The sequence below is a fragment of the Misgurnus anguillicaudatus genome, chromosome 19 (genome assembly GCF_027580225.2).
Source record: "Misgurnus anguillicaudatus chromosome 19, ASM2758022v2, whole genome shotgun sequence".
Taxonomy (NCBI): Eukaryota; Metazoa; Chordata; class Actinopteri; order Cypriniformes; family Cobitidae; genus Misgurnus; species Misgurnus anguillicaudatus.
Window position 1 is genome coordinate 25,499,200 of NC_073355.2, and position 20,600 is coordinate 25,519,799.

Sequence of the window (20,600 nt, forward strand, 5' to 3'; positions counted from 1 at the left end):
ACAAAAAAAATGATATATTTGTATCATTAAAAATGTATATATTTTCTGTAATCACCCTTTTAATTTCAGGGGTCATTTTTACCTCCAGGGAACTGTAATGTATACAGGAAAAATAGGGGTTTATGAGGGTTAATATAACATTGAGTCTCCTTAGAAGTATACACATAGGCCTAGTAGTACAGAAATTATTGTAAACTACTGTGTAGGTACTGCTATCTATCCTGTGCAATAATCATGCTGTCTAATCAGCATCTTGATACGGTGGATGGATTATTTTAGCAAAGGAGAAGGAATTTATACAGATTTGTGAACAATATTTGAGAGAAATATGCCCTTTGTGTTCATAGAAAAAGTCTTAGTGTTGTTGCGTTTATAATTTTGTTCTGTGTATAATAAATAATAACATTCACTCTGTAAGATTGCTTTTAAGATTTCTGTGAAATGACAACACATTTTGTCTTTTGTATGTATGACATTTTTTATTCGTAAAAAAAGTCAAACGTTTATTGTATAAATCATTGTATACATTGTACAATTGTTCAGGTGCTACTTAGAATATCACATTTTACATTGTGTCTTACATGGGGGATGTTTAAAATCCCATTACTTTATACGGCCTGTGAGAACTTCTGAGCTTATTCAACACAATTAAAATAATAAATTATTGCAGTCTATCATAATTTACAAATAGATGTAGAAAATGAAAAGCCAGAAAAGTCTATATACACTGATCACAGGGAACACAACACACATACTGATGTATACCCTGAATAGTCTGCAAGTCACTTTGTATGAAATGGAATTAAGAGTCCTGTCTCGCATTAGCCGCTAGATGTCGCAGTTGACATACATTTAGCATCTGCGGTGGGAAAAGTCCCATTGGCAAACAATTGTGTTGGGCAAACTCCTCTGTCAATGACACAAGAATAAATATTACTGTAACCGAGGAAACTCGTCTCTGACGGGGTTCCACGCCAGTCATAATATGAATAAGTGAGAGGAAATACCCTGGAATTAAACCTAGGAACACCCTTGTTTTTTTAGTTGCCCATATGATGTCAGTAATTAAGTACTGTTATATAGGAACTGCAGTAATGGACTAATACTGTAATTGAACAGCCATTAAACTGGCAAAACAAACATTTCTTTGTATTATATTTAACATATTTTAAACCAAACACCTTATACTGTTGACTTGTAAATAAATTCACATGTGTAAAAAGTCCAATGCATGACTGAAAAGCACAGGTATATAATATCTTTTTGCTTTTGGTTCCCTCCCATAACAAAGATGTTGCTAAGTACCATAACAATGGAAACTGGTGAGGAACATCTGGCCGCACATTAAACCTCATGTATAGTTAACATCATTTTTTTTGTTCAGACCATGATGGAATTTTTGAGTTTCTGGGAGGATGAGGGTGGTTACATTGAGTCACTGCGATAATTTAAGGCTGTTTTTTGGGAACAGAGTGTTTTGAATTTATTACTGTCATTGATGTGTGAATAAACATAATGTGTACAAAGTATTGCACGTAGAATTGTTATGCATTAACTGGAAAACTGGATTTAAGTATATGTTAATTATAAATATACTTATACATGTACATTGCAGCTGATATAATTTATAATACATTCAAGCTAAAATATTTTTACTTTAGCAATCATTTAAGTGTATGACACATTTCTATATGTTCTTAAATGATTGAGTCATCATTCCAAATCGTCCTCATTGCACATGAAGCAGCTGTTAGGCTTTTTTAGTGCTCGTTTCTAAAGGGAACGTGTTCACCCAGCTCTGCGTACGGGCCAAGCATTCCTCCCAGCTATAGAGTGGCTTGTACTGAAAGTGGCGGAGGGCTTTGTCTGTGCTCACTGTAAAAGACGTGCGTGCCACAGCGAGTGTGTAGGAGTTAAGCAACGGTGTGTAGTTGTAAATTGGCTTCAAGAGCCAGTGCAGCAGGTCATTCATGCAAGCTATGAACCACAGCACCCAAACCGAAACATGGAACGTACGAAAGTTGAAGGCTGACAGGAACTGCATGTTGAAGTCTTCATAGCTTTTGTAGGGTGAATCATCATAGCAGAAATAAAACTCTCCACCCAGCTTATGAGGATGCTCTCTCAGGGCACGTGCTGCCAGTAAGTGCATCCAGGCCACATTCCCTGTGTGCACAAACACATCCAAGATATTTAGTTTACAGTGTGGGGAGTATGAAGTCTTTAATTTAAGTCAAATAATGGTTGTGTACATATGGACCTAAGTGACAACTTAATCACTCTAAAGGTTTATTATTCCAAAAAAAAAAGTAATACCGCACCCATAAGACCTTCGGAACACAAAAATGTTCTTGATGAAATTTGAGAGCTTTCTTATGCCGAGTTCAGACTGCATGATTTGCAAACAAGTCAGGTCATAGATGTTTTCACACTGCGTGATTATCTGGGGTAGAGTTCAGTCGCTGCTGTTTCAGACTGCAAGATGGATCGGCGACTTTTTACGGTAGTAAGAATCGCCGACAACTTTGTCCCAATCCGCAAACTACGTCTCACAACCAAATGCACACGAGAAGTGACACGAAGGAAACAACGCAAGGTCACACGTGCAAGATCGGGGTTCTCACGTGAGACGGATTATTACTAAAAATGGTAGATTATGGAGAAAATGTTTGGAGAGATTCCTCCCCGAGCTTCCAGCTGCCCTGTATGTTGCTCTCTCATTGGCTGTAGGTCATTGGCAATGTTATTTTCAGTAAAACACATTTCACACGGCATGATTTTGAATCGCAGACAGGTCCAGATATTAAGCATGCCAAATATCTCATAGGTTTTGGTTCTCTCAGATCACGTCTTTGATAATTGGGTTCCCACACTTTAGTTAACTTCAAATTCAAGGACCTTTCAAGGACTTTCCAGGTCCAATACCCTCAAATTCAAGGACTAAATGTGGGGACACATTTCAAGTGAGAGCAGGGTTACATTGTGTTACCTTTAAAGGTAGATTGTTACAGGTCCCTTTCGAGGGAACTCGCGCTGCGTCACTGCGGTGACACTTTGGGTTCGCCTTCAGGGCTAAATGCGACTGAATGTGTATATCAAATTCAACCAATGGTGAGGCTTAACGACAAAGACAGGGTGACGCGGGAGCTAGGAAGTATATCGCTATCTGAAATATTGCCAAAGACAGCGTTACAGGGATGCAGGAAGTATGGCAAGGGAGACGCAGCGTCTTGTTCCCTTCTCAGGGAACAACATTTACATACATAACTCGAGACGTTTTCATTTCTCAAAGACAACTATGCAAAAAAGCATTTTGGTATGAATCAACATTTGCATACAGAAGATATAAGCATTTAAAGTGAACAGTTTAACACGTGTGCTTAAAAAGTCTAGAATTTTTTATATTATCCCACACTACACAGGGATTAATATGGATTTTTCCAAAAAACTTCTTGCATGAAATAGATTCAAGCACTTTCAATGACCTGTATCTATATATTTTCAAAAACTTCCCAGGGCCTTGAATTTTCCCCCCAGATTCACAAACCTTTAAGGATTTCAAGGACCCGTGTGAACTCTGGTGCATGAGCATCGATTTGACTTTGATTTCGCGCATTTGTCTGCGATTTCTCAAAACCTGTCGACGAGTTAAAATCAGGGCTAAAATCGTGCAGTCTGAACTCGGCATTAGCCCCCACTGACACAACTGAAAATGTCAAGGCCTAGAAATGCAAACATCAATAAAAGAGTCCATGTGCCTGCAGTGGTTCCATCTTCATTTAATGAAGTGAAAAAGTTTTATTATTTATGTCTTTACTGCCTTTATGTGCCTTGAACATGACGTTATTGGCTATGGGGGGGTCAAAAGCTCTCGGATTTCATAAAAAACATTTGTTCGGAAGGACAATGAAGGGTGTGGAATGACATAAGGGAGAATCATTTTCATTTTGGCATGAATAGCCCTTTGAAAAAAAAACAGAACCAATATTAAGTTATAAACCAAGCAGACTAAAAATAGGGCAATCATCTTTAACAGGAAAATCTGATCTTTTTCTGTGCATATCCCCAAGCTCTATAAACAGAGAGGTCCTTAAGCTGAAGAACACAACCCCATGTGGGCTCAATGAGATGAAACTTTGATGTAGTGTAAAAGTCTAGCCCTCTTATAAAGGATGAGGGTCAAAGTAAAAAAAAGTAAAAATAATAATAATTACATAGCGCTTCTTACTAGATCAAAAGGTTTTAAAGGACAAGTTTGGTATTTTACACTTAGGGCGCACTCACATTATCCAAACCAAACCAAACCATGACCCAGCGCGAATGTCACCCCTCCCTACTTCCCCCATGAGCACGCACTCACACTGTACTTTTATCGATCCGAGTCCGGGCGCGCTTTCGTCATTAAGATGCGATTGTTTTGAAAAAAGCAGGAAGTAAAGCTCTGACTGAACACTGGAACCCACCGTAATGATAGGTCTGTGTTTTTTTATTCGGAGTCGTTTGGTGCGCGATTACAGACAGCCCTCTCACATGTCATCATATTGCTTAGTTGATCTGTCACGTGCGCAGCGCGGACATTCACGTAACCCCGCTGCGCGCATCAAAAGGTTTTTACGGAGGCAGATGAAGGTGAGTGGTCGCGCAACTGACGTCTTCACCTTTTGAATCGCGCTCAGGCGCGATTGCGCTCACACCACAGCCTTCCGCGCCTGAGCCTAAGTGAACCGCGCTCCGGCCCACCTCTGCAACCCGGCCGCGGCGCGATTAACCAATCTGCGCCCGGGCGCGGAACAGAGCACTCACACTAGTCAAACGAACCAGGCTTTGGGGGTCAAACGCGCCCGAGCGCGGTTTGGTTTGGATAGTGTGAGTGCGCCCTTAAAGCCCTGTTTTCAGATTGTTTATGATGAAATTGAACGGTTTTGACTGAAATTTCGAAATATGCGGGTGCCCCAAGAATTTTCAGGTGTTTGTTGTTTCACCTCCCACCTCTATAATGGTTGTTTATATAGGTGCACAGGAACAATCCTTCCTAAAATGCATATTTTGTTTACAAAGACGTGAAACTCACCGAGTGGTCAGGGGTGTTCACTAATATCCTCACACAAAAATCGCTGCAAAAGATGCTTTCCAACAGGTGTTTTGTCGTTCGTTGTAAACTTGTGGACCTATTTTTCCAAACGCCTCACACATGTACATTCTTCCGCTGAGAGCTTAAATAATAGACACTCCAGCCCAGTTGGTAGCGATAATCCGCCTTTGCCAATTGCAAGAATACAAACAAAGTCCTGGCGCAGAGTAATACCGTACCTTACAGCACATCTAATACAAGTCAATGGAGTTGGACCAAAACTACGATAAAACCTGTTGGAAAGCATCTTTTGCAGGGATCCCCGTGTGAGCATATCAGTGAACACCCCCGACCACTCGGCGAGCCCCACGTCTGAAAACAGGGCTTTAAGTGTAAAATACCGAACTTGTCCTTTAAATGGGTTGCAGAGCAAAAAACTTGGAGAACCACACCTTAACATCATTTCTTTCAGTAATTATATGTAAATGAGTATGCATTAAAAAGATATTCAATCAAGATAAAACAGAATAATCAGACACAAGGCTAACCTGCATAGACCCGGCCATGTTCGGTTTCTGGAGGCACTCCTCTGATCACCCAACCACCTGTACGAACTCCATTTGTATAAAACTCCTTCATTAACTGATGCTGTTCCCCATAGATGCCTGTTGGTCGCAGAGAACATGTGTAGAGAGTTGCCCCTCCCTTTACCTAATCATAAAAAGTGGAAAACATCATTTATTACAGCTAATCGGCAAAAGTCTGTCTAGAATGTAAGTCACCAAAATTCAGAATACACATTTAATGCATTAAAATGTCTGTAGTGATGATATAATTAAACAGCAAGAGCAAATGCATGCCTGTGATATTCTATATGCAACTTTTCCATGCTTTAAAAATTACGCCCATGCGCAAGATTTATTTTCCCTTGGGCTTGGGAGGGAAAATGCTGAAAAACATCATCAACTAAAGGTCTGTTGAAAATCAAACTGCTTCAGTATGATATGTTTAACTGCCTAAAATTCTAAAAAAAAGCCATTTCCACACTGGTGGTATTGCTCAAAACTGAAGTTTCAACAATACCACGTCATTTCTAAAAATGTGTGTATGTGTGATTGTCTTAATTAGATGATTTTGTAAGTGCATTCTGGTATAAAGAGAAACATGATGTATTACCTTTGTTCCGTTGGCCTCCAGCACCATTTTTTCAGCTTTAGCTTTGGACCTGGGATAGGCCATCTCATGAAATATATTATATGGGGTATCTTCATTCCCTCTGTGTTAAAGGTAGGTAAATGCAGACGATTAAATTCTAAACAGACAGGGCTAGTCGATTACACGTGGAGTGCCTATATGTTTTACAGATATATCATTAGATAAAAATAAAATACAAAAACTATAATGTGAGATAAGCACTACCATTACAGTACAGTACAGTACTCTTTCCCAATCTTTTGGGGTGTGAAAGGTTGGAAATGGCAGCACAGATATTTTCCAACAAAAACATTTATTTTTTTAAAAACTGTAATGATGAAACTAAGAGTAAGCATTGGCAAGCAAATAATATCAAACACTGCAATTCTGAGAGAGACTAGGGAAACATAAAACATCTTTATGCATTTGTTGGTCACTCTTTAGGGAGAAGGGTAATGTTTTTAGCACGTGGCGGTAATTGATTCAGCCATTTGCTCTGTTTGTAATTACAGCATAGCAGGGCTTTAGTTCAAAGACTTACTTGAAGATTCAAACGTGACACAAGATCAAAGTCATTCTAAAACACAAACCTTATGGAGGCAATTTCCTGTACAGGGCTTATTCCAGACTAAAATGCATGTTTGAGCCTTAATTAAAAAACATCTTGCCCTGAAATCTTAACATATAACAGTGCCATTGATTTGTCTCAAGATGCACACCAGTATTGTTTTTTGTACGGTATGTTTGTAAAAACTACTTTAATGTCTTAATATAATTAAGGCTTAGTCTTGGCTTACCCTGTCCAGGAAACCGCCCCATATGATAAATTGCATGATAGCTCTTTCCTAATGCTTAATAATTCCATGGTATGCATAGACTTTTAGCAAACACAGACCGCAGATATCTGTGGAATTGGAACTGAGGAGCTGGAACATTTCAGTGTTGTCCACATCTCATGTTTTTTATTACATATTTTGGCAAATGTGGATGTGCTTTGAGCCACCAATAACACAATCATTTTATCAGTCTAGTTTAAAGGGATAGTTCACCTTAAAATTAAAATTCTGTCATCATTTACTCATCCTCATGTTGTTTTAAACCTGTATGAATTTATTTTTCTGATGAACACAAAAGAAGATATTTTGACAAATAATGGCAAACACACAGCAGACAGCGACCACCGACTTCCACAGTAGGAAAAAAATATTTTTGAAGTATTGTGATAAATGATGAAGAAAATATTTTGATAAATGATAGTAAGCACACAGTTGACGGTACCTATTAAATTCCATCATATTTTTTATTCCTACTATTGAAGTCAATGGTCACTATCTTCTGTGTGTTAACCATCATTTCTCAAAATATCTTCTTTTGTGTTCATCAGAAAAAAGACATTCATACAGGTTTAGAACAACATGAGGATGAGTAAATGATGACAGAACTTTATACGATCCCTTTAATGCAGTGGTTCTCAAACTGGGGGCCGCAAGATGCTGCCAGGGGGCCCCAGTTTTATGACATTTCATAAAATACATTAATTTATCATGAATTCTGTATAATTAAACCTAAAAAAAAATAAGGCTACTAACCAACAGCACCAGTTTGTATACTTGAATATGTTTTGTCTTATTAAAATGTTACATTTTAGAACAAATTTGTTATAAAAAAAATTTGGAAGGACTGCACCATATACAAGGGGGGCCGCACGCTGAAAAAGTTTGAGAACCACTGCTTTAATGCATTTAAACATTTTGTTATAAAATGTATGATATGTATTTTAATTTTCAGTATTCTGTAATATGTGATATATGAAGAGTTTCGTTGCAAAACGAGATAACCACCGTTTTTTTAATTGTTCAGAAATCTTGTTTTTTGGTTGTGCATTGCAATTAATTTCAATGCAACTGCAGTTGGTTTGTTTTGATTTAAACCTTCATAACTTAAAAAATACAGATAAGTAGCATCATAAAACAAAATAATAACATGATAACATAATAATAAACATGTTTTGACAAAAATGTAAAAAAAAATGGATTTATCTCGTTTTGCAACGAAACTCTTCATATATATTTTAATTCAGTACAGGAAATTGTCTGCAGGTTCTGTCTGGGACTCAACAGAGCCAGCAACTGTTGTTCTGCCTGAGCACTGATACTGTGCTTTGAGATTTAAAAGTGCACTTATCGAGTCCAGAAAATGCTGTGGCAGAGATATAGACAGATTGTGTGCATTCTTTAATCTTTCAAATAAATCAAACTTTCAATGGAAATTTAATTTTCGCAGAATTCTGGAATATTTCTAGCTGTGTTTACCCTGGATTTCATTTTCACATTCTTTCAGTGATATTCACATTCTTTAGACTCTTTGAAACCATACGGTATATGGTTTGGATTATGAACACACATCACTACACAAAGATTCCTTATATAGAGAAAAGCAATTTATAGAACTACCTTACCTGATAAATGCATCTCCTTTAATATTCGGACCAACAACTTCCATGGAGCTTGTATAGATCAAATACTGGATACCAGTTTCCACACAGGCATTTATCACATTCTCCGTTCCTAATAGAGAACAATGAGTAATGAAGTCTTTGGGAAATAGAAAAAAGTTATATCTCATGTCCATATAAACTAAATGTATAGTTTTATTTATTTAAAAATCTACTTCTGCTGCACTAACACAAAAAAAAACAATCAAGCTGTTTGGGTCTCTTTGACTGGATTTTAGATTATAAATCTAAAAAAACATATGGAAACAACACAGGAGGAAATACTTGAACAGTTTCAAGTAATGCTAGAGTCAAAGTACCAGATAAAAATTGTTTTTGGACACGCTCAAAGATTTGCCGTCGACTAACTAACCAAAGAAGAGAAATCTGGGGAAACGCAGATGATGTGCAAGCATGAAAGCAAACCATAAGATAGGACAAAATCCATCCTGGAACGCCTTCAAGTGTGCCTTCCTCACTTAATACTGCATTCATAATGTGTGTGTTTGTGTATTACTTATGAGTTGATCAAAACATGTTTGTTTTGTATATCATGCATTAGGTACAAGCCCTTGATTTTATTATGCCAATTGAATTCCTGTTTCAGATATCTGCTTGTAAATACAATCAATGTTTGAGAAGAAAATATGTGATTTTTTTTACTAAATTGGAGTCTAATTTGCATATAGACTTCTTGGGCAGTTTAACCATTACTTGGCTTTCAATATGCGTTTCTAGAGTTACATCCTACACCACTGAAAAGATTTATTAATATTTACTATATTTGTGTTTTACTTGATGTTACATTTAAAAACTAGGTTGAAGAGCAATATGCATCTTGAAAACTTAATCTGTTAAAATAAACATTCATTTCTATCCTATGAATATATCTGTATCTATCAGTGATGCATAATAAATGTATAATAAATCAAATCACACAAATCAGAAATGTGGTGCTATGAATTCTGAATACATCTTAATGCCTCAGCATGAGCCTTTGGTGATTTTATTGACATTAAGTGGATACGCAGAACATAACTAGCCTGGGTTTCCCCATGCTGTCTTGTGCGCAAATTTATTCACGCTGCAAGTCTAGCATGGAAACTCTGGCCCTTTTGCCCCTGAAATAGGAAACCAATCACAGAACGGGGAGGGGGCAGCAAGACGATGACAACGTCTATGCGACACATCGAAGCAATTTTGTTATTGAAGAGTTTCGTTGCAAAACGAGATAACCACCGTTTTTTTAATTGTTCAGAAATCTCGTTTTTTAGTTGTGCATTCCAATTAATTTTAAATCAACTGCAGTTGGTTTGTTTTGATTTAAACCTTCATAACATAAAAAATACAACTAAGTAGCACCATAAAACAAAATAATAACATGATAACATAATAATAAACATGTTTTGATAAAAAGGTAAAAAAAAATGGATTTATCTCGTTTTGCAACGAAACTCTTCATTTGTTATAACACGGCAACATACGCGAAGTTACTTTTCAATGCAGCCTTAGACAGTGTTCTAAGTAGTTTTGAACGCAAGTTTATTTTAAAAAGAGTAACTTTTGGCGTTAAACAATTTCATATCTAAGAAAGATGTTTGTATATGGTAAGACATGATAACCACAGAGTTTTATAGACCCCTTCAAGGTTTGTAAACATTGAATGACTATCGGGTGCGCGAGCAGCATGGGGTCAAACTGTTCATACCATCCAGGCTTTTTAATTTAAACTAACAGGCCTGAAAAATTATGACTTGCCTCAAATGAAGTGAGCACTACAAACACAAGCCTCTTTTCATTGTTCCAGTCTGCACGTTAATTGCTTGCAGCCGCAGAAGTTGTATTTTTTTGTTTTTGAGATTCTGCATGAATCGCGAAAACTTCACGGAAGACCTGGTGCGATTTTCACAGCCCACGACGTAAGTAGACATTTTTGAGAATACCGTATAATACGCAACTCAATCTGCTGTAATGACTTTTCTGACCCGACATGCGCAGTGGGAACCGCCTGTGACGTGAACCGTGAAGGGGTCTATAGGACCAACCTGCTAGGCATCGTCATTGACGAAGTACAATTAACTTATAAATGGTAAGTGGTATTTATTTATATCATATTGTCATTAGGCCTTTACTGTGGTTGTCACAGTGCCACTAAATTGTGTTGCTTTTTAATATCAATATACAGCTACCAGTTTAGTTGCATAGCTTTCAATGAAAGTCGTTTACTTTTAAATTGATGTCGCTCTACATACGGCATCTGGTAAAATTGAAATGATTGGCTACGAGCTATATACAGACGCATTTGATAGACTTTCTTAGTGCCCAAAAAACAGCTCTGGGCATTTGTAAACCACGCCTTAAATACGAGAAAATGAGCATATGGTTTCCAGACCACGTCTCATTCTCTATGAGACTAGTCTGGTGTTAGCCATAACAGTGAATGCATGTAAAACAAATGTAGGATGTTATGATTCACCCACACAAACAAAACCTGCCCTGAATGATGCATTTCCAGACTGAACAAAAAAAATCTGTACGGTTCCTGTAAATGCCGCCAAAGGCAAAGTGTGGGAGAAACCAAAAGCTACAAAACACCCACTAACATACACGAAACAAAAAATGAACAAGTTAAAGGTCACGTTCTTCCTGGTCCCATTTTTTTTAACCCTAGTTAGTGTGAAATGTTGCTATAATAGCATAAATGATACCTGTAAAATGATAAAGCTCAAAGTTCACTGCCAAGCGATATATTTTCTTTAAAAGATGTCCCCTTTCAAAGCCTACAGCGAACAGCCGGTTTGGACTACAGCCCTCTACTTCCCGGCTGAATGACATAAATAAAAGTGTTTTTGACTAAACTCCCCCCACAGGAATACGTCAGTCGGCAGCTTTGGCTCAAACGGCTTTGCTAAGCTAAGCTGCTGTCGAATCACAGCACACTAAACAAACTACACAATCAGAACTTGTTACATGTTTCTGAAGGAGGGACTAAAATAACGTGTTTCTTTACATGTGAAGCATGAACACACGTTATATTGCGCACTGTAAACACAATCAAAGCTTCAAAAACACATGAAGAACGGGACCTTTAACATATCTTTAAGAAAGTGTGCTTGTAGTATTCTTCAGGTGACATGTCTTCATAAACCTCGTTGTTCAGAACGTTTGCATGACTCTCCATGTTTGCTCCTCATTCGTACTTTTCAAACTTACCTTGTACGTTAACTGCATAGATCGCCTTCTCAGGCACTCTGTACCACACGTCAACCAGACTAGCTGCATGGATGACCAGGTCTGCTCCCTGTAAAGCATCTCGCACGTTGCCATAATCTGTTATATCTCCCTGTACCAGCACCACCTTCACATGCTCTGATAAATAAAGAAATAAAAGATACATTGTAATGTAATTGTAATGCAAGTGACTTTTTATTACAAATTTTAATGTTTTATATTTCCATATCTTCTACTAGCAAATCTTTTGTAAAAAAAGCATTTTCATAAATGTAACTGAAGTAACTAAGGACCGACGAGGCTATGGGTGTGCAGAATATTTACACAGATGCCAATAAACAGTCTATTGTAAGAAAAGCTCTAGATAGAATAATGGAGAATGGGAAACTGCTGATGAGCCTGTCATTGCATTAATTCAATTTGTGTCTGAAAGCATTCTGTTGTGTCCTTTTAGTAATCCCATTGTGCACCTATTCCATAGAAAATGAGTGTGGTCACATGGCTTTCCAAAGGTTTTTCCATCCCCTCACTGTCGGTAAGCTTTAACTTGATTTTTACTGATTTCTGTTGTTCGGAGAGAATTCTCACATCTATTAATAAGTCTCTGCTTGCCTTTATTGAACACTCTGAGGGGAGAAAGAAGTGGGAATGCTGTGTCACGTATTCTAGTGAATGTGTGTGCGTGTGCGTGACAGGTGCAGACATGTGGTTTATCTGTTTGGTTTACCAATTCTTGATTGTCTGATTGTGTTTCAACTAAGATCGTCATTATTTCCCTTATAATGATTTTGAATTATTTGGTAACAATGACACAAAGATTGACACAGGAAATACAATGTCTCTATTTTACAAATAGCTCACAAAACTTTCCTTTCTAGTAAGCCGATCCAATTGTTATTCTTTCTAATCAGTGTCTGCTTACATCTATCTAATTAGTCTGTATAGTCTCTCTCTTTCTCTCTCTCTCTCGCATCTTGGAGGTATTAAAGGCATTACAAGAATTAAAGGCTATTTTGCCACACAATTGAAACACAAGATTATTGCATCTGAATATTCTTGCTTTTGGTGTGATATATTATCCCTAACATTTTCTTTATATGTAACATAAAGATCATATGTCTTTTAAAGTATCATACAAGACATGATATGAATGACAGCTTTCCCAGACAGACAGTACTTAGATCAAATCAATAACAAGAGACAATGTTCACTCCTGATAAGACAGGGTTATCTAACCTCTTTATGTGAGCACATCTTTTGCCAGACTTTTAGATATTTTTGACTTACAATGCAAATTCTTTCCCTATCGCACCACTTATCTCACAGTGTATTACATCTATTTGATGAGAGAACTGACAAATAATGAGCATGTATGACTCATATTATGAGAAGCTATGCAAATTCAAAATCTAACTTTCAAATTGTTTCTAGGAGGCAAAATAATACAAAAGACCTCAGCGAAACAAAAAGTGCACGCAATGCTATACATATTTGTAAATTACTGAAAGTGTTGTTTCCCATTTACTAGAAATCTGACCAAAGTTCTCTATGAATTTCCCCATTATAGTGCATAAACATTTCTTCTTAGTACAGAGGACAGCAAGATGGGTTTGAGCATTCTGCTGAGGAAGGGAGGATGACTGGAGGGAACTGGATGGATTTTACTGACGTGTCCTGACCCTGCACTGTCAGAAACAAATAGTCAAAATGTGCACTCCAGCTGTCACTGGGCTGGTACACTTTTGAAAAACACACCTCTGGACCTAAAAAGTTCACATGATTAGTAGCCTACATCAAAGGTACATTGGTACCAAATGTATACATATCTGTACCTAATGGTAGAAATTAGAATCTTTTTAAGGCGCAGCGTACTGCCACAGTGACAGTATAGGGAACATATTTTGAACTTCTTTTTTGGAAATTTAACCCAAGGTTATGTAAATCACTGACATGAAAGACCATTTTTCCATTTCCTTTCCCCTGTCCCCTGTCCTTTCATTAGGTCCATTTATGTGCAAACACACTTCCCTGTTATTTGCGTCACCTGGCAGATGTTCTTTTATACATCCTGTATAATGCCTTTTGTGAATGGGTGCATTATTTCGGGAACTATAGGCGGTTTTATCGGATGCAAGTGCGTTGTCGCGGTTACACATCTTATCGGAACTTTACTTCCAGTCTCTGTTTGTTTAATGGTCTGGCTGGTGTCTGAAATGAACTCTGGAACAAATACCCCATAGAAAATAACAAATGTTTTAGTTTACTAAAGACGAGGGAAGAGGGCGTTTATGAATTACCACTATTTGATGGGATATTTGGCAGCCAAGTGTACTTAAGATTGTAGAAATTATATACTACACATTTTACACAGTAACATTAGCCATGTGTAGTTGTTGATACGCTTTAGCTATGATTTAAACTAAGTTTATCTACTTATTTTGCTTGTTATCCGAAATAAACTACTCTAAAAGGACTTATTAATTCTTTCTGGGGTTTACCGGAAGTTACGTGTGTTCCACAAAAGTAACGTTGTACTGCTGAAACTGTCTATATACAGAGCTGGGTAGTAACGGATTACATGTAATCTAGATTACGCAATCAGATTTCAAAAATTAAGTACTTGTAGTAAAATTACATTACATTTTAAAATACTCATCAACAAAGTACAATTACTTTTTTATTGTTAAAGATTCCATTACATGGATTACGTTACATATTACTTTTCTATTTTTCCCTATACTTTTTAAAATCTTTTAATTTTTTCATAAGCTTACAAAGCTTTTATGAGTGACTGATTTGCAGTGTTTTATATGTGTATTCTGTTTTCCAAGAACAGTGCTAATCTTCAAATACTATGTACAGAGTATACCATTGGAACGTTCAAAGAAGTGACAAATATGGTAAGTTTTGATATATACTCCATTGTTTAAACTCTGTAGTGCAGTACTGTCATCGCCATTTACATTTACTAAGTAATACATTATCAATGTGTCTGCAGTATTGAGGGATAAGGTAAGGTACCTTATTTTTCGAGGCAGATCAGTTTTCTGTATTGCATATCATTGTGTAAAATGGAGACAAATCTCCAGTTTGTCATATGAATGACCTCTGTGATCATTTCACAACAATTATTTGTATGGGAAAACTTGGCATTTGTTCTGCATAGTGTGTTTTTTGAAAAAATCTTTAAAATATAACACAACTACACAATGTAAATATATAATAGACCAACTAATTTAACCATCAAGTGTTGCTTTGTATCAAAGCAATAACCCTTTTCTGGGATGTTGCTATTGTTTCATTTACTTTAAGTATGTATTTTTTTAAGATTTGGGTGTGTGTGTGTGTGTTATGAGCAAACACTAACAAAAGTTATATCAGCAGTATTTAAAAATAATAATACTGTTATTGCTGATATGATGTTTATTCATGCTATACATGTCATGAAATGTAATGTCAGTGTACTAACAAACATGTTTCATTTAATCAATTTTCCTGCTATTTGTAATGTGTGTCAAAATTGTAAAATATTATCCTACTTAAATATTTGTGACGTTGCATAAACAGGTCAACTATGTAGTCAAAAAGTAGGCTACTCAGATAACGTTACACAAATTATGCAAGTTTTGCCATTATGTAGTTTGTAATCCAACTTACCCAGCTCTGACTATAACGTTAGTGCAAAAGTGCTGTTGATTTACATGGTAAAATTATAAAAATATCATAATTATGTAATATTTAAACTTTAAATGATCAAAAATGTCATCTGGTTGTTTCTCTTACCTGTGCTGTGACTTTGTAGAGTTGCACAAACGTGTTTATCAAAAAGTCTTATCTCCTTGATATTTTCTTCCTTCTCCAACAAAACCCGCAACATGTGCTGTCCAAGAAATCCGCACCCGCCGGTTATCACATAAGTTAACTTTGACTTTTCATTCGTCATATTTGTTCTCCGTTAACTGCTCTCTCGTTATTGTTTAATGTATATTTGTCCGTCAGTGTAAAGTGCGATGCCACGAGACGCCAGTCGACAGATCACCTAATGCTCTGTAAACCGAATACAAGAGAACAGAAGTTAAAGTCCAAGTTCAGTATAATAGCAGGAACTAGCTGCAAACCTTCAGACTTCAAAATCACACGACAACGCATCTCTGGTCTGTTTAACAGAAAATTACGTCACGCAACGCAAAGCTGAGGTAACGCCCACCCCCCCTCGTCTCACGCATACATTTAAAATGCTGGGCAGACCGTTTAGCTAAACAGTTAATCATTTAACCATTCTTTCAGGCTATTTAATCAACTTCGGTTGACCCGTTAAACTTTATCAAGGGGAGTCTTTTATCAGCTATTGCTGACGTGATATGCGACATTCAGCTCTTAAATCACACTCAAACCTATCTTGAGAGCGCCTAAAAAAGCACACCATTTGTAATACTTAAAGGGAACATTCTCAGATTTCTAATACTAAACTGAGACCATTAGTAATGTTTAATATATTTTAAAATAAAATTAATATAATAAAATGCATGTAATATAGCCTAGGCTACTATAAATAAAAAGTGACAAATACTGATAAATATAGCTGTGAAGACTATCACTGATGCTCGCATGTTTTTCTGGTGTCATTTGTTTCTTTTACTCATATGTCTACTGCATGTGTCACTCTGCAGCAATACTTACAATGGCACAACAAGACATGTAAGTCAAAACAAGTGTGATTCATCTGATCTACTGTAATGTGCCTTCTTGCTATGACTGGCCTAAAGCAGTCTGTTTAAATGTCTGTTATACTGGATTGCACTCTATGAAATTTAGTAACAGTCTGCATAAAGTTTAAAATTTACTTAATGACCATCATTCTTATCATAAACCCAATAACATGTCAAGGACAGAGCCATTAAGGTAATAGATAACGAAAGGTGGGAATGATTCTAGATGCCCAAAGGTGCAAAGGTGCAGCCGTTTTTGATATAGACTAATATTTACCTCCTATAAAAACAAGTATAATCAGTTTTAACCGGTTGAAAAACAAACAGTAATCATCATAGAAATATGTGCCCATCAAAACAGGTTAGAACAAAGCATATCTATTACATATATGAGATACAGTACATGATTCAACTTTTTGTAAATTGAATTGGACATGCACTGTAAATATCAGATTATTTAAGAGGAATAGGTTTTTATTAGGTGTTTACATTTCTCAAACACACCAAATTACCCTTGCATGTAGTTTCAGTTGGTGACAAGCTTCTTTTTGCACAATTTTGTGTTACATAAATTGTACATTAAGGGAACCCTTAGGCAAGGGACAATTTGCAATTCAAAACCCATTTCCGAGCCGGACTATTGCCAAACTGGTTACATCATGTCAACAGCTCTTGACTCTTGAGATTTTATAAGCAAAAAACAAAACAAAACTTATTAGCACTGAATAGACTATAATAGACCTTTTTATTCCTGAAAAGACTTTGGGAATTCAAGGTAGGCAAGAAAGTTTAGCTCCTTAAAGGGATAGTTCACCCAAAAATGAAACTTCTGTCATCATTTACTGACTTTTATGTTGTTACGAACTTGTATACATTTCTTTGTTCTGATGAACATGAATAAAGATATTTTGAGGTTCATGGGACCCATTAACTTCCATATAATCTTTTTTCCCTACTGTGGAAGTGAATGGGGCTCATGAACAGTTTGGTTGCAAACATTTCTCAAAATTGTAAATTTTTACAGGTTTGAAATAACATGAGTGAGAAAATGACAGAATTTTTATTTTGGGGTGAACTATCCCTTTAAACAAATAGGCAACACAAGCCTCTGGTTAATTTTCTGAGACAAGTACTTCACAAATTGTCCTATTCAAGTAGGGCTGTGCAAAAATATCGATACAGCAAACTATCGTGATAAATTTTTTCACGACAGTTTATCGATATTTCAATCTCTACTATCGATATAAAAAAAAATCAAATCCCTCCATGTGTGTCAAGCGACCTCATCCGCTGCTGCTGTAGTTATCACTGTCCAGTTGTCTGTCATATACGGCCAGTTAGCGGGAGTGAGAAAATGGTAGAAAATTTAAAAACACCTGCTGCTTTCAAGGCCGACGTGTGGAAGCATTTTGGCTTAAAAAAAGAAAAAAATCAGCTCTATTTTTTTTTTACATTTTTGATGAAGCATTGCAATGTATTGTATCGTATCGTTATTCATTGTATTATGACCCATGTATTAGGATATGTATCGTATCATGAGGCCCTTGCCAATACCCAGCCCTATATCTGAGCAGCAGGTTTAAACAGGTTAAACAAAACATTATGAGGCGGTTTTCCAGACAGTGTTTAAATTAATCCAGTACTAGTCCTTAGTTACATTATGACATTTGTTTTTATAAACATACCTTAGATAAAACATTACTGGTGGTGAGCCTCTTGAGACAAAACAATGGCAATAATATTTTTTAGGAAGTGTCAGTGCAAACTTTTATTTAGTCAGGACAGCTCAAACATGCATTTTAGTCTGAGACTTAAACCCTGTATGGGAAACTGTGTCTATATTATTTAACATGAATCCCCTATATTAAATTGAATAGCTGATATTAGTTAGGTTGCTGTTTGCAAGGCTCTTGAACAGTATAAGATAAAATAAAAATCTGTTATGGATTTGATAAATTAGCTTTATTTGGGGAGGGGGGTCCTGGACAAGGTTTAAATTAACCCAGGACTAGGCCTTAAATGTCCTAATTTAACTAGTTTAAGTCATTTTTACGAACAAACTTTACAAAAAAAGCAATACGGGTGTGGATCTTCTTAAGACAAAACAATGGCACCGATATATGTTAAAATATGTCAGTACAGAGTGTTTTTAAATTAAAGGTGCAGTGTGTAATTTTTAGAAGGATTTTTTGACAGAAATGCAAAATAATATACAAAACTGTATTATATATATAAAGACCTTTCATAATGAACCATTATGTGTTTATTACCTTAGAACGAGACCTTTTTTCTACATACACCGGGGGTCCTTTTTACATGGAAGTCGCCATTTTGTGCTGCCATTTTTCTACAGAAGCCCTTTACGGACAATTTCTTTTACTAAGTTATCTTCGACGATGACATGTTTGTCCGGTGGCGCCTTCCGTAGCTTCTCTATGCGTTTCAAAAACAAGGGGTGAGCCGTGGACTGAGCCGTTGGTTGAAATTCGCAACCTCACCACTAGATGCCGCTAAAATTTACACACTGCACCTTTAAGGCAGTTCAAACATGCATTTTAGTAGGGACCAGAATAAGCCCTGTCCTGGAAACCACCCCATAATGTCTTTATTTGGTTTTATCGGTTAATCTAGTGTAGTGTAGCTAATGATGACCTCCTGTATTTCAAATATCTGCCATGGCAATGCCAAAAAATTCAAGATAAAAATGTTTGACCCATGAACTGACAAAAAATGTACAGCATCATAATCTAAACAAGTAAGAAAAAAGTGAACCCCCAAGACAATTTCTTACTAAATATATCCATTAGTTATAGTTTAGTCAGGGCAGATTGACTGTAATTACACCATTTCGAAGCAATACACTTCCAATTTAATGTTGTCAACCTGCTTATAAGGCTTTGTAATAAACCAATCCCCAGTAGCTATTAACCACACTTAATTATTAACCACATATTTGTCCTGCCTTTTATAATACAGACACATACATTATATTTTTGTACTGCAGAACGTTACCTTTATATGTAAATGTAGCTATATTCAGTGTTGCTATATACGGTGCCACCTCTGCGCGTGGCTCATTCAGTCGACATCTTTCTGCAGAATGGCTATTGTGTTTCGTAAAAAGCTGATTTAGGTCAACATTATGTTACAGAAATGTCTCAGACACATTGCCAACTTTCTAGCGTAATTTTGTTTGTGTCGCGCACATTGGGAAGGCGCGTGTGGCAGTGGCAGTGCAAGTCACGATGTCAACACGAGCACCTGCAAGAGGATGCAGACATTGCGGCTACATATTCAAGCATCACGGACTTTACATCGTTTCAGCACAGTTTACGTCAGCACATTCGTGTACTATGAAATGAACACATTAAACTCACCAAAAATGCATCTCTACGTACTTAACGGTTTTCCTCCTGCTGGGTAGGACAATGACGTGTGTCTTACCTTTGCATAATTGTCCTTAACAGATGAGTTAAAGGTACAGTCACATAAAGGTTCTTTAAGGCAGCTGATCAGTATATAAATACAGATTTCACTACATGGATTAATAATAACATTTTAAATCCATTTCCTTATTTCTTCCTCAGAGCACCCAATGATCGCTCTGTTGAAGTTTCTATTTCCTGTATTCGTTTTCACAGATATTGAAAAGGAAGTGTCACCGCCTTACATCTCGGAAGAAGAAAGGAGTTGGATATGCAACAGTGCCCTATCAAAATGCAAAAATACCAAATGACAATAAGACTAAGTCACTCTCCCCATATCATCTAGGCAACACAAAAACAGATTATATGGAGTACAGGAGAGTACATAAATTTATGCACCAATTGGGGATGCTTATCCAAAGTGTCTTACACGGCATTCAAGGTCTTATAAACAGACAACAAATGTGTTCCAATGA

General features: G+C 36.6%; 1 protein-coding gene across 2 annotated transcripts; it reads right to left on the reverse strand.

Moving 5' to 3' along the window:
- Positions 1–452: 452 nt before the first annotated feature.
- On the reverse strand, positions 453–20,264 carry hsd3b7 (hydroxy-delta-5-steroid dehydrogenase, 3 beta- and steroid delta-isomerase). 2 transcript variants are annotated; one of them, XM_073857238.1, is made up of 7 exons: positions 20,077–20,264; positions 15,774–16,037; positions 11,973–12,128; positions 8,724–8,832; positions 6,248–6,347; positions 5,620–5,782; positions 453–2,166 (listed from the first exon to the last, which is right to left on the reverse strand). In XM_073857238.1, the coding sequence occupies exons 2-7, from the start codon at positions 15,931–15,933 to the stop codon at positions 1,751–1,753; spliced, it is 1,104 nt and encodes a 367-aa protein (XP_073713339.1). In that variant the 5' UTR covers positions 15,934–16,037; positions 20,077–20,264; the 3' UTR covers positions 453–1,750. The 2 variants fall into 2 exon arrangements, with proteins under 2 accessions (XP_073713339.1, XP_055049798.2); XM_055193823.2 differs by lacking the exon at positions 20,077–20,264 and having other exon boundaries at positions 15,774–16,180.
- Between the last annotated feature and the right edge of the window lie 336 nt (positions 20,265–20,600).

Coding starts and splice junctions, on each gene's coding strand:
- hsd3b7 (XM_073857238.1), bottom strand. CDS start 15,933: ATGACGAATGAAAAGTCAAAGTTAACTTATGTGATAACCGGCGGGTGC. Junction 6,348..8,723: donor AAAGGAGATGCATTTATCAG/GTAAGGTAGTTC, acceptor CCTTTAACACAG/AGGGAATGAAGATACCCCAT. Junction 5,783..6,247: donor TGGAGGCCAACGGAACAAAG/GTAATACATCAT, acceptor TTTTATGATTAG/GTAAAGGGAGGGGCAACTCT.